Genomic DNA, 14,842 nt, shown 5'->3' with positions numbered 1-14,842 from the left:
ACTTCCCCCAAACTCTCATCGCCAACGTACTTTTGGAATCCGTTGCAGCAATAACCACTTGTACCGGATATGACACTGTGTCCATTCCACAGCGAAACTCTGCCGTCACTCTTTGGCTGCTGCAACGGTTACGGACTCGACACACAGATAAATTAAAATCGATCTACGCATTTTCATTCAGCGCCACCCCTCCACCTCCTGCTGTCGTCATAGCCGGAAAAATGCATTAATCATCTAGCAACTCTCCCTTTCGCGCGCGCTCGGCTATCGAGAGAGGCAAGGGTTGCAGAGGGACGGAGGAATGGCGTTGAAGGCCGAACCGTTATTCAGTGACGTCAGCTCACCTGTCGCGTCGAACCAGTACCTCCTATAAACGAAGCCACGGCACGCCGCACACTACGTCACTAAAGTCGTCCTTATGTACAGAAAGCATGGTTGCCACATGAAACCACTTATCTCTGTTATTCCTTTAAGAGGAGAGAAAATGAAAAGTAGTTTTTATTTCCTTGCATAAGGCTTACTATATCGTTTGGTTTTAAATATATATATATATATATGTGTGTGCAAATATATATATTCCGATTTGATTTCATCGACTGCATTTTCTAATTTCAAATACCTAACCTTACTTTCCTTATATATTTTTATGCTTAAAATAACAGTATAGTAAAGAAATTAATTCAACATACTTCAGATTAGTAGTAATAAATATATACTGAATATCTGGCTGATGCTGGTTTGCTTTCTGAAGAATATATATTTTATTAAATATTTTCTTCCTTAACAAAGAGGATAACGCATAATTAAGCAAGTTTACAATTGATTAACACTAAAAATCCTTAAATTAATTTTAATCAATTTTTAACGGCATTTTCTGTTTCTCATAAATACAAATTTACACATAATTGTTTAGTCATTTTCCGCTTTTTTTTTCACTTCAGTGTGGGACTGAATTTCTTAACAGATGAGAAACCTGGAGAATGATTTGAAAAATACTATTTTTTAGCATCTATCAATATTTATTCATTGGTAGTTTTAAAATACGGTAGCAAAACATTTCATATATTTAGGCATTTTAAATTAGATCATTATTTGAGAATACATAACTACATCTTCCCCAATAATAAAAAAAAGAAAAATTGTAAAAATTCAACAAACTTGACACTTGCTAGGAATTCAAAATTCTTATGTTTCATTCTTATTGTTAAATGTTTGTAACACCCCTTTTGTCTAATTATGTGCATATAATTTTTTTTTGTAACTTGTAAATTTTTGTTCCTGAAAGCATTTCATTGTAACTTATTTGAGAATTTTTTAGCAAATGATAAATATGAAGTTTATATATGTATTTACTGGAATTTTTATCAGGGTAATCAGTAGGAACTTTTAAAACATCTAAATAGATCAAATGTCCTCAATTCTTAGAATTGAAAGAATAACAAGTTTTATGTATTTTCCTATTAGAAATGAAAATAAATATAGCCTGATTGTTAAGATGTAAAGTAAGATTTAAAATTTTCAAAATAATTCAGATTTTTATTAAAGGAAAGCAACACAATTAGGATGCAAAACATATAAAAAGGATTTTATTTATTTATTTTGGCCTGAATTTTTTGTACCAGTAAATTTATAACTGGAAGTAATAGGAAATGGCATTGCATACTACAGTGGGAAAAAGGGTGGGATGACTATTTATTTATGTAACTTGATGCTACTTATTTTTTATTACAGTTAAGTCTTTTTAATATCAAAATAGTTTAGTATAACTGCATGAAGCCTTACAGCTGGGAAGGATTAAAAATATTTTTTTACTCAATTTATTTTTGATAAGTTTTCCCCTGTATATGTACAACCACATCATTAGAAATTTTAATTCCAAAGTATTTAATTTTAGTTTTGACAGAATTTAGCATGTATTACAATGAAAATATTGTATAAGAATACAGTGAATTTCCTCCATAAAAATGCATGAATATCTATAAAAATGACTCATATGGAATTGTAGGTAAAAACAAATTGTATTTATTTTCTTCTTACAGTGTAAAATTAATGTAATAAACATGTCTGCTTCAATTAAAATAATATTAAAAAATTGCAAGATACTGATTTCAAAATCTAAACAATAGTAATATTAATTGGCAAAGTATTTTATCTTCAAAAATCAATATTTATCTAGTTTACAATAAATACACCTATTTTGCACAAAATGATATTATATAAGAGACTTAACAACTTTAGCACTTTACTGTCATAATTAGTTAACTATTACAAATGCTTTTTTTTGTGTGTGTGTGTGTGTGCATGCATTTTGAAAGAGTTGGTAAAGATTTCACAACACAAATAGAAAAAGCACTATTTTTTTATTTAACATACTATCTACATTCTGCAAAAAATATTCATTTAGATAAAATGAATTACAAATTAAGTCTGAAGATAATAAGAAACAATAGATTAGTGTCACTATCTTATTTTATAAAGTTTAATAACTTATAAACATAGTATATGTCATTTCTGCTGTATGCATAAATTATTTTTTTAATGTTTTCAATTTCCGTTGCTTATTTAAATTGTTACTTAAAAGATTATCATTCAACTTTTTGCAGTAATTATTTAGAAAAATATTCGTTGATGCTTGTATGATGTTTTTCAAAATAATTTGAGGGTCATGAAGTTTAGGACAGTCATTCAACTCTAAAAAAAAATTTTCATGAAGTAAATTTAGAGTAATTTTACACACTGTAACTCGTGGATTTGCCGAAAATAAAAATTTTTGCTCATATTCATCTGAAATAAGTTTCTTAACAACAATAAAATTGTATATAACAGCATGTAAAATATCAGGATGAGGATACATAAGACCTCTATCAAAAACCTTAATCCATGAATGAATATTTTCATCGTTTTCTAAAGCTAACTCCTTATCAATAGTAATATTGGATTTACATACATCACATTTTAACTTTTTTAGCATACTATAACAGCAATATCCAGCTATATAAGTCAAAATAGGTACATCCAATTTTATGTCATGTATATCACTATCTTCAACTGTTATTTCATCTATGAAAGTTTGTACATCAGTGTCATCAAAAGTTTGTTCTTCAGTGTCTTTAAAATCAGATACATGAAGAGGAATATTTCCAAATTTTGAAGAATTTATTAGGGTTGGTAATGTACTCTGAAGTCTTAATTTACCCTCTATTTCATAAACCTGTCTGATAGAAATATTATGGTGAGCTCCAGCCAGTTGCCTGTACTTACCAAATCTAGCCTCTAACATGTCTGTTTGTATTTTCCAAGTAAAAGGTATTTAAAACCCAACTCATTTATACAATACCTTGATATCTCAATTAAAGCATACGTTGTATGGTATACTGCAAAGTGAGTTTCTTTGGTTAGGCAACCAGAGGTTAAATTCAAATTTTTCCAACTATCTAGCCAATTCAAAAAGTTATTCATAAAAACATATTTTTCATCATTTTCTGCCACAGTGAAAGGTGTTTCAAATACATTATTTTTATGAACCCCTTTAAAAATAGATTTCACGTTTACAATTAATTGATCACCATGTGTTTATTATTTTAATAAAGTTTCCAGTTTCTTGGAAATTTATTATTTCTTTCTGCTGCCCAAAAGAAAATAATGCTTCAACAACATTATCATTAAAAATCTGCAATGCAAGCTTTACACTTTGTTTTTCTAAGTTAGTTGGATATAGAACTTTTATTGTCAGACCATAAGCATACTTTAATAACTTACCAGTTTCAGATTCATGTAATTTTTTAATACAAGAAAAAGATGCAGTTTCAATATGTGAAGCATCATCAAAACTTGGGAAAAACATACTGATTATTATTTTTTTGATTTATCCAGTTATTTCTAATGCATTTTAAAATATGCACTGTATCAATAATAAAAAACATTGGCCTAGATTTGTCAACAGGGTTTTGATGAACAATACTAACTTTAGGTGGTTCGGAAAACAGAGACATAGCCTTTTTATTAATCGAATTATTGTCAGTGACAATAGCAATAATTTTAAACCCAATATTTTCTAATCCCACAACAATTTTTTTAATATAAATATACAAATTATCCACACTAAGTGTTTTCACCGGCAAAATATGTACAACATCCTTATAAACAGATAATAGGCTGCGAATCATGAAAATATATGCACTAGATGCAGCATTTTTGCAATTATATGCCATTCCACACAAATTACCACCTTTATAATCAAATGCTTGATTTAGATGAATTTCATCAATCATTAAAATAACAAGCAGATCTTTTTCTGATAGTTCTTGAAATTTAAATTTTATGTAGCTTAGGAACTTTTGGTTGTATTGTTCATTTGTTGGATATATATTAAAATCTGAAAAAATTTTCTGAATGGTCCGTGGATGAGGCATAATAATATTTTCTGAATTTCGAATAAAATTATATGCATGTGGTGAAATTGTGTGAAGTAAAGTGGAAAATATTAGAAAGTCTGCAGAATACCTATATTGTTGTTTTTCTGAATTCAAGTTTGATAGTTGCTCAACGAGAAAATTTATTTCATTGTTTTTATGTGGAATTTTCTCTTTTAAAATTGTCATTAATTCATTTACAATTTGTAAATAATTTTGAATACTGTCTTCAGATGAATCATTTGAGGCAAATAGGTCTAATTTCTCTAAAATACTTAAAAGATCTTTAAGGTTGTTAATTTTTGATGGGATTACATATTGCTTCAGTGATTTAATAGGTATATTTCTAATTGCTACAGATATATTCAAATTACAATCAATCAATAATGATTTTAGAATTCTTGGATGATTGTCATTAGAAATATTAAGAATCATAGTATGTATAGGCCTGTGTATAACTATCCAGTTATCTGGTAAATTCACAGTATTAAAACAAATTTTTAGTTCATCTAAATTATAAAACATTTGTTTTCGTTCATACTCTTCCTTTTCAGCTAAGCTACAGGCTAACGCTTTTTTGAGTGCATCTTGTTCTCTTTTGAGTCTTTTATGCTCTGGTGATTCCCTTGATGAAACACTGGAACTAAGATGACTCGGACCATCAGGAAACAGACTTGGAATTGCACCATTCTTTAAACGAGGATATGACAATGGTATAATGATCTTCTTTCCAGTTTTCTCATCAAAGAATTCAGTTTGCCTCAGAACATCCTCTTGCTTGAAGTGAAGTTCACACACCTTTTAATATGAAAAAGAACAAATAAATAAACATGTATCAAAAGGTTAAACAATTATAAAATCGTAAGCATTCGCCATCCTTTAAATACATGCACAGTCTAATAAGGGTTTTATTGTATTTTTATTTAATCATGGCAAAGCACTCAAGAGCTATCTGCTTAAGGGAAGGGTTACCGTTGTGGAAAACGTTCATCATTTAATTTCTTTAAAAATAATACAGGGTGATAATGTTTGGATGGTAACAATTTGAAGAGATATAGCCATTTAAAGTGCACAACGCAAAAAAGTGATGCAGCCATTTAGAGTGAATAATGCAAAATCTTAAAACAAAACTATTAACTCTTTTGGGCTAAAAAGAGCCATGGATGCTGTCATAAAGTTTTGAAAAGTGCAAATAATTAGCACATGTTTGTTGTCATATGTCAAATGCATATAACATAAGTAATATTTAATTGATACATCCTCAGGTAACATACAATTGCTCATGTATATATAATTGCTACATCCTAAATATTTCTTTCTTCAGTTATTTGAAAACAACACTTGGTTATGGAATTACATTCAAAATGGTGATAATACAGTTATAAAAAGAATAAGATTAACCATCAGTTGATGGATAAGAGTAAGATTAACCACATTCATTCGTACCATTCAAATATAAAGTTACTGGCTCTTTTTCTAAACATTTTTACAAATGATATGTTCACAACCAGAAGTACAAATTTACTTGTGTGCCTATGAATGTTTATATTTAAGAGCATAAAACATCATTAGTCATTAAAAAAATTCATTTTTCTTGAATTATTGAAAACATGTATAAGTGCTAAAATATGATACACAAAGAAAAAAACAAGAATTTGTATATTTAACAGTTTATTTGCAGTAATTAAATATTTTAGGCTATTCTTATGTAATTTTGGAGTGAAATATTCACATTCATCAATCGTGTTTGACATTATATTACTGTGGAAGGCTCACTAGATTGCTTATTTTCCATATAATTTTCTTAACTTTTTTCAAAAATTTTAAAAGTTATATAACTTATTAATACAATGAAACATTTTCATATTCCACTGCAACAAGTATAAATAAACAAAACCCCTTATATAAGTGTTTTTAGATAAAAAATTAATGTAAATTTCAAGCCCACAAGAACTTACTGCCAGTAGCAAGTGAACCACTGTAACAAGGTAGGTGTTATTGGCATAAGAAACTCGTACTTTTATAGATGTGTGTGTGCATGAAACAATTTAATAGGCTAATTAGGATTTATGCTAACATGTAATGAAAACTAGTAAGCTTACAATCTTAGGCAATATTATTTGAACAAGACAGTTTAATTTAAACACCTTGTAACTTATTCCAGAAATTAAAATAATTACTGTCAAAACTAGTCCATTTATACGATTGTTTTCTTTTACATATATTTCATAATTTTTTTAAGGATTTTAGAATTAATAAAGTTTAGAACATTGCATAATTAGCATTAATTTCCTGTTCACATGAGTTACGAGCAAAATGCATTCTCAAATGCTCCTAGCATATAATAAAGGGGCATTGCATACATTCAGTTTTAAAAAGAAAAAAAAAAAAAAATAAAAATAAAATAGGTGGAACGAGACTTATCTAAATCAAAAGAAATAGTATACCCAAACAGTTAAATACTTATATCTAAAACAACTTTAAATTAACGGCTTTAAAATTACGACTTGAAGCATTTTATATTTATCTACTTAAAGTTATAATATGAACTTTATAAGGTTGGTGGATTTTCTATTGACTAGTTATTGAGAAAAGGGTCCATTTTATAATCACTTTAAAATTCAGTATAAGCTCTGTATAACATAAATTCCTGAAAGATTAATCAATCCCAAATCAATGTACGTGTTATAAAGATCCCGACGCCGAAAATATAAATTACTGAAAGAATTCATTAATAATACTCATTCATAATGGGATAAGAGAAATTTCTGCCTAGTAAATAAATATATAACTATGCTTGTATAGAAAGTAATTAAAACTTCGTTTTATTTTCTATGGTTGAATGCAATGGAACTTTAGTAAATTATTTCCCTTGCAGAGAATTTTTTGTTTTCGCATTTTCAAGTCATGTTTCTTTCAATGACATTAATCTTTCAGGAATTTTCTAATTTAAAAATGAAATGCATGCTTACCTTTGAATGTTTCGTAGGCTTGAATCCATCTTTTCGTTTGCAGTTCCAAATCCATTGTTTTCTCAGTTGTTCTTCCGTAGGAAAACTAAATACAGCCACCTTCGGGCCATTATAATTTCCTTTGCATGTTGCAACACAGCATTTATGTGGCATAATAAAAAATAAATAAAGTAATTTAAATGAAAAATGTTCTATTAGAGCACACTACACTTTCAAACAACAGTCAGTTCACTACGCTACGACACCGAAGTATATTCTTTCATTCTTTGCCACGAGGAAGATGGTAGGAATGACGACTTAGATGACGTCAGACCGTTCAAGCAACCCTAGAGGTTTGGCTTCGTATATAGGAGGTACTGGTCGAACACGACTCCAGCGAGTTTTGCCAGTCACTCCTATTTTAGGTAGAGATTCCGAAAACCGCAAACACGTGATCGGATGCAGCCCTGATAACAGATTTTTATTTTACTTTTAAATTTAAAATATCCAGACTGTTACCTTTAAATTACAGTAAAAACGATAAAAGAAAGAATTAAACTTTTAACCCAAAAGAGCTTAGTTCAAGAGAAACATAAACATCAACACGAGAAATTTTTCTATTCATTTTAAGTGGTCTACTGCTAATGACTATGCATAAAACTCCTATGAGGTTCATATAATTTTGCTGATAGTTATTTTAATTTGTTAGAATTTTATGTCATTTCTTGCTTCTCTTGCGTTTCCTGTTTATTAATATTAAGAGAGTATTTAAATTATTAAACGCAACAGTTAACTATCAATATACTAACAGTGTTGTAAAACTTACGGCTAAGATAAAGGGAAACAGTGAACCCTAAGGAGATCATCCAAGATTCCACATGATTTTGGTATTCTGGGGAACCTATTATATAATATTATACAACTGAAATTCTAATAAACATAAAGAAAAGCATGAATAAACTGATACCCAAAATCACAAAAAGTAAGCAAAATTTCACATAAAAACTGGCATGGAAGCTGAACTGTATACTAAAATATAGAAGCACTATACAACTTTATATAATTTTAAATACAAATTAAAAAAATCTAATAGTTTAACATCTCTAGAAATTGCTTTGTGGAATAGAATTGTGTGGAGAGGACATTTTGGTACAGTAGAAAACGAAAGCAAAATTTCCTTGTTGTTTCGAAGATCTTCCATAACGGTTTTATGAGCAGTAGCTCGGCTGATGAGATTCAACTCATAAGCTATCATTCGAAGAGAGAAATGATTATTGTTTAGCAACAATTGTCGACCTTTTTCAGTGTTCTCATGCGTTCGAGATGCGAAGGGCGACCACTGTCGAGCAGTGCCGACGCTAAACATTTTGCCGCCCGGTGCAAATTCTGCGATTCTAAAACTTTGCCGCTGTTAAATTCCGTCGCCTGGTGTCGCCGAATGGTGAGGCTATTCCATTACACGTTCTGGCAAATGGTTGACGAAGCTGGGATGATTGAAGCATGGAGAAAAATGACGACTCAGGACTTTTCACTTTTAACAGCAAGCATATCTTTATTTTAATTTAGAGCAGATTTTCCAGATGAAGTTAATCAAATAACTTATTCAGTAATTGAACTATTAGATATGACTGACTTAAAACTTTAATACGTCATAACGTTCTAACAAAGAAAGAGGAGCATAGCGGAAGCGTTAGCAGAACGAAGACGAGAAGGCATCTGTCTAGAACTTAGACTCTATATTTGACCGAACTTATGACGCAGCATTTATATGAGGAGGTTATGTAATAGGCGCGAATGTTCTAGCAGGTACTGGTCTAGGGAAGATCCTGAATTGCAGAAAATTAATTTAAGATTGCTGGTTCGCAAAGAGCAAAGCCATCGTATTTTTTTTATATTTTACACACACACACACACACACACACACACACACACATATATATATATATATATATATAAAAAGCTACGATCGGTAATAATATTGTTAACAAGAAAGGGGGGAACGTCAAAGTTTGGCTTCAAGGGGGGAAAATTGTTCCAAATACATATCCAAGAGAAAAAAGAATTGTTTCGAATTAAGATCTTTAATGTTAAAATAAAATCCGGCAAGTTAAAGGGCAGTTGCAAAAATATAAAATGCTCATTGTCAACTGTAAACAAAGTGATTAATACTGATTTGAATCTTAAAAAGGAGGAAAAACATAATGGACCTCTCCACGGCATATTGCCGAACGCAGAACACGCTACAGAATCCTTTATAAGAAACATTTACTCGGACAAAAATGGAAAAATGTTGTCACAATAGATGAATGAGTGTATTTAAATGACTGCAATAAAAAGAGATCCATTTATTATCATAAAAGAGGAGAAAAGTCTTAACATGGTTCAAAGAATCTAAAGAAAGTTTTTCAAAGGGATTTATGATTGTTGCTGGTTTTTTATATAAAGGCAAGTTAAAAATAAAGAGAGTAGATAAAAACATTAAGATCAACTCCACATAATATCAGGAACATATTTTATACCCAGTTTTCCAATATGAAACAACTTCTCTTTACCCTCAGTGTCTTTAACCAGTAGAATTGCATCAAGACAAAGCAAGCAGCCACACTTAAAATCCACTTTCATAACCAGAGGGCCATGAAAACTTTACATTTAACAAAGTAAATTTAATTACAATGAAAGCGCTACATAGAAGAATTACATGTTAGAAGTAACATATGGCAATTCACTCTCGGATAAAAGTTAAGTCCATGCAAAAATCTGTCGAAATCTCTGACTTACGGTTGAGATGATAGAGCTGATTATGATTTTTTTAAACCGTTTTCTTTCAAAAACTTTTCTGACTGTTGCCATTTACCGTAAGGTTGTACTGTTAATTTCATGTGAAAAATGGAATAAGAAACGGATATCTAGGCCATATCCTTCATTATCCGTACTAAATCTACTGATGTATCAAACATGGATTTTTGAGCTTTTAGATTTTTAAAAAGCGGATTGCCGAAACGTCAATTCTTTAACCGTCATCGGACTTCAAAGCTGTTCAAGAGGAATAGAATAAAATACATCTTCCGGTTCTACAAAAGGCTTTATTATCTTAGAAATTATGGTATAGAAAGATAGTGAAGAATAACGGTTATTAATAAGAAAATTTAAAGCAAAAAAATTTTAGGTAAATTTTTCTGTAAATACAATGAAAGTAGTCTAAAAAATGTGCGAATATCCTCAAGTTAGCTCAAACATACGCCAGCGAGCCAAGCACTAATGGCCAGAATATACGCAACGCCACAGACAGACTGCTGTCTAGGAGTTTCAACTAGTAACGTGGCCATCAGCAGGCGGAGCTCACTCTGATTAAACAGTCTAAAACCTTCCTTTAAATACTATGATTTTCTACCTCATTTAAATACGCGCGAACTAAAATTAGCATTATGGCAGGAAAACGGAAAATGAAAATAGTAACAAAACTACTAAACACATAATAAATGGTTAGATAAAAGTAAATAAATCCTTACAAATTAAATAACCACTCTCCAATATAATGAATTCTCGCACAGCCAAGACCTTTCTAACAGATAACAGATATTTCTCGAAACATACTTCGATATTTAACAAAATTATTTTAGATTTTGAAGTTTTGCGCGATTACAATGCTTCCGTTTTACTTCGTACAAGGAAGTAAAATGGGAAAAATTATGTTTTGACTTTAACAATATTTCAATCTTGCAAACGCTTTTGATTTATAACATAAATATCTGAACAGTTGAAATGGAAACTGACTTACATAAATGTTTTTAAAGGAATAATTTCCAATATTCTTTATTTTTAATGGTATCCATGCCAGAATACGCGAGTTTGCTTTATTCCTGCCCCCTCCCCTCCCTTAAAAACGAGGCGGAACGGCTTACGCAGTCCTTTTGAAGAGGTAACATTCAGTACTAATTTTACGTATTAATGTTCTAAGAACTTTTGTTCACTTGCAGATGTGGTCGTTTAAGGGATTTGCTCTTCCGTATATAAACGTAAACAGGGATTTCCGAGACAAATGATATTCTTGTGGACTAGCTGTAGTGAAGCAAACTTAGATGTAATGATGTAAAAAAATACTGATAGCGTAGAATTTGAAATGTTGATCCATAATGAACAGCAATGGCTGTCGAGGCAGATTAAATATTCATTTAAGACACTTTATAATTCCGTTAACACACTTTCTGATTTACTCGCACTTGGCATGCCTGTCCGCTAATTTTTTTTTGGACTGCGTCATTTCTAGATTCATCCCTATCATATGACTTTTACATAACGGTCATGACGTAGCTTATTCGAACCGAAACCTTTCTCTTAAAAAGCTTCCACACTGAAATAACTACGCACTTGCATATCCAACTGATAATATTTTTGAGCATTTGTAGCATTTCTATTATTTAATACAAAATATTTCTGAGAACATATTCAATACCTCAACAACCCATGTTAAAGTAAACAGAAAGATACTATTAACAATTTATGCGCATTTCCGAGAAGTTGAAACTGGAGAATACGTTCATTTGTTTACTTAAATTAAATCCGTACTCAAAACAGAAAGAACGTGCTATAAATAACGAAGAATAAAAATAATAAAAAAACGAGGAAAATAAGTAAAAAATAAAATAATTTTATATTACGTCCAAAGTGGCGTTTTTTGTAACATTTTGTGTGTTATTTTTATTTATTAAAAATTATGTTCTTTGCACTTAAACCATAAAATTCAGTTCAACAGCAATATCGCAAAATAATTTTAAAATAAGCATATATTTAGAATTTCCGATACAGAGTTTCGCTCGCTGGAGATAGTGTTTTTTCTGTACAACGTTGCCATTGCTCGCTTTAAAATCCATGAATTTGTTTATCAAAAATTCGTTAACGTTTTACAAAATATGAAATCGAGAATAAAACAAATTGCAAATTTGGGCTTCCACATGCCCAAGTATTGTTGTTTTATCACAATGCGAGAAAAATACATACATTTAAGCAGATTCTTCATTATTTAATTTCTTCAAATATAATACAGGGCGATAATATTTGGTGGCAACATTTTGAAAAGTGAAACAAACATTCAGAGTGATTCGACGCAAAATCGCAAAACGAAAACAATAGTCCCTGAGGAACAAAGCCCCTTTGGAGTAAAAATATTTAGAAGAGAATTTAAAAATAACATCATCGAGTTCGAATTCAGCATAAAATACCGGTTAGAACTTTCTGACTTTATTGTTTAGTGCATGTATGCTCCAGATCAGGTAGAGTTAAATCTGAAACTAAAAGCATGTTTTTAACTACAGAACAGTTTTCGTTAAGCAGCGTAGTGAAATTCAGATTAAAAGTTTTTTTACTTTTTACATCCGATATTTTATTTCTAGCAAAATTCTGAAATTCGAATCCGTTTAAAAGGTGAAGAATAAACATTTAGTATGTTTTTCTTAGAAAACAGCTTTTATATGATGCTGTTACCTCACATCTCCTTCCCCTCCCCCCCCCCGTTTGTATTTTCTGCAGTCAGTTTTCTTTTACGCTGATCGTTTGGATCTTAATTTTTCCACCATTTAACGATAAACAAACCTACTTCGGGAGATGATTGTCTTTCACTGGGGAAGTAATTATTTATTTTTATATTTTCTGATATTCGCAGATTAATCAGAAATACACATCTTTCGAAGCAAGCCATCAGTGTCCTTGAAAATCTCCCAATGTCAGGTAATGACAGATTAGTTCCCAAATGTACCTTATTCTGTGCATTATGCAAACATGCCACTGGAAGGAAAGCATTAGGTTGCGTTTGCTAGCTATGTCACTGACCCGACAAAATGAACTGTAATTAGACGGAAAGCTTTTTCCATTTGACGGGGCGAACAGCCACTTTTCTGTGCAGGTCTTCTTGTTACTGGATCATTGGCCTGGGAATGAGTTTTATATTTTTATTTCGACACTACGGACAGTGTAGAGAGAGAAGGAGAGAGGTTAAAATAACAATAAGGTGCGCGACAGAACGCAAACGAGCGATGTCGAGGAACTTTGTTCCAGGAGACTTGTTTTTTCTGGACCACAGCCAAGGGACTTTTCCTCTACTTAGAGATAAATTGGATTTCTATGACGTTTATGCTGCGCATGGATTGTAAATCACGGAGCTAAATTTGTTTTGAAAAGAGATACAGATTTCATACAATTTAAGACGAAAATTATAAAATAAATCTAAGAGTTTTCGTACCTGCTAGCTAATAACCAGGAGCATAAGCCTTAAAAAAATTAATTTTGCTTATTGCTAAATAACGGAAAACTTATTGTTAAAATAATTGAGGTAAAAAAAGCAGTGTATAGAAATATAATAACAACATTGATAATTAGGTTATTCGAATATGACAAAGTACGCAGGGGCTATCTGCTTAAGTGTAGGAATGCCTTTGCGAGCGGCTTTTTAAGGGAAATAGACTCATCACGGTACACAAAGGAAAAACCATGAAAACCAACTACGCAGCCAGCCGCTTCGGCTGAGATCGAAGCCATTGTCATACTCCCAGTAATGAGTGGCTTTAATCACTAGGCCACTGACGAGGGCTGTAACGACATTCGGTAAATAATAGTATAGCAATCGTTTTTATCCACCAGAGTAACCACCTAACATAGTTCATAATCTGGGATGTAACATTGTTAATCATTATGTGATTAATCATTCGTAATGTCGGTGGCTATTGTTCAAATTCTTTTGTAAATATTGTTCTTTAATGTCATTTATAACTTCGTTTCATCCTTTCAAATGCTGCTTATTGTCACAATATTTACAATGTATATTTTTTGTTTAGAATGCTGATTTAATTTACCTGACCATAAGACCACCTTATTCTCCAGGTAAAATTGCTTTTTGTGTTTAGGAAAATATAAAAACTAATTTCATTCGTTACTATTTTTGAGAAAAGGCATAGCTTTTGTATTTTGTCTATGACAGCTATTTTTTAGTCCAAAGGGGCAATTTGCCCAGAAGGACTATTAATTTCGTTTTGACATTTTGCGTCTCTTCACGATAAACGTTGTTTCACTTTTCAAATTGTTGCCCAAATATTATCACCCTGTATTATATTTAAAGAAATTAAATAATGAAGAATCTGCATGAATATATGTATGTTTCTCGCATTGTGATGAAACAAAATCCATCAAAATTTGAATAATGTAATCTTCCATAGAATGTGGGCATGTGGAAGTCCTAATTCGAATTTGAAATTTGTTTTATTATCGATTTCAGATTTTGTAACACTTCAACGAATTTTTGATTAAAAAACTAAACGATTTCAAAGTGAGCAATGGCAACACTGTAAGGGGGGGAAACTGTAGCGCGCGAGACTGTGTATGGGAAATTCTAAAGATATGCTAATTTTAAAATTATTTTGCGATATTGCTGTTGAACTGAATTTTATGGTTTAAGTGCGAAGGACATGATATTTAATCAATAAAAATATC

At 31.0% G+C, this 14,842-nt stretch overlaps 1 protein-coding gene across 1 annotated transcript; it reads right to left on the bottom strand.

The window, feature by feature from the left end:
- Positions 1-3,625: 3,625 nt before the first annotated feature.
- On the bottom strand, positions 3,626-7,691 carry LOC118184811 (uncharacterized). Its single transcript, XM_035354541.2, has 2 exons — positions 7,385-7,691; positions 3,626-5,210 (listed from the first exon to the last, which is right to left on the bottom strand). Exons 1-2 carry the CDS (start codon positions 7,535-7,537, stop codon positions 3,825-3,827), a joined length of 1,539 nt encoding a protein of 512 aa, XP_035210432.2. The 5' UTR covers positions 7,538-7,691; the 3' UTR covers positions 3,626-3,824.
- Positions 7,692-14,842: the final 7,151 nt, after the last annotated feature.

The sequence above is a fragment of the Stegodyphus dumicola genome, chromosome 1 (genome assembly GCF_044657685.1).
Source record: "Stegodyphus dumicola isolate Sdum_Otavi_A_Nest chromosome 1, ASM4465768v1".
Taxonomy (NCBI): domain Eukaryota; kingdom Metazoa; phylum Arthropoda; class Arachnida; order Araneae; family Eresidae; genus Stegodyphus; species Stegodyphus dumicola.
Note: the sequence above shows the minus strand (reverse complement) of the source record. Positions and strands in the feature narration are given on the sequence as shown.

Excerpts from the sequence above, each read along its gene's own strand:
- LOC118184811 (XM_035354541.2), bottom strand. The coding sequence starts at position 7,537 with ATGCCACATAAATGCTGTGTTGCAACATGCAAAGGAAATTATAATGGC. Across the intron at positions 5,211-7,384 it reads AGCCTACGAAACATTCAAAG|GTGTGTGAACTTCACTTCAA; the intron begins GTAAGCATGCAT and ends TCATATTAAAAG.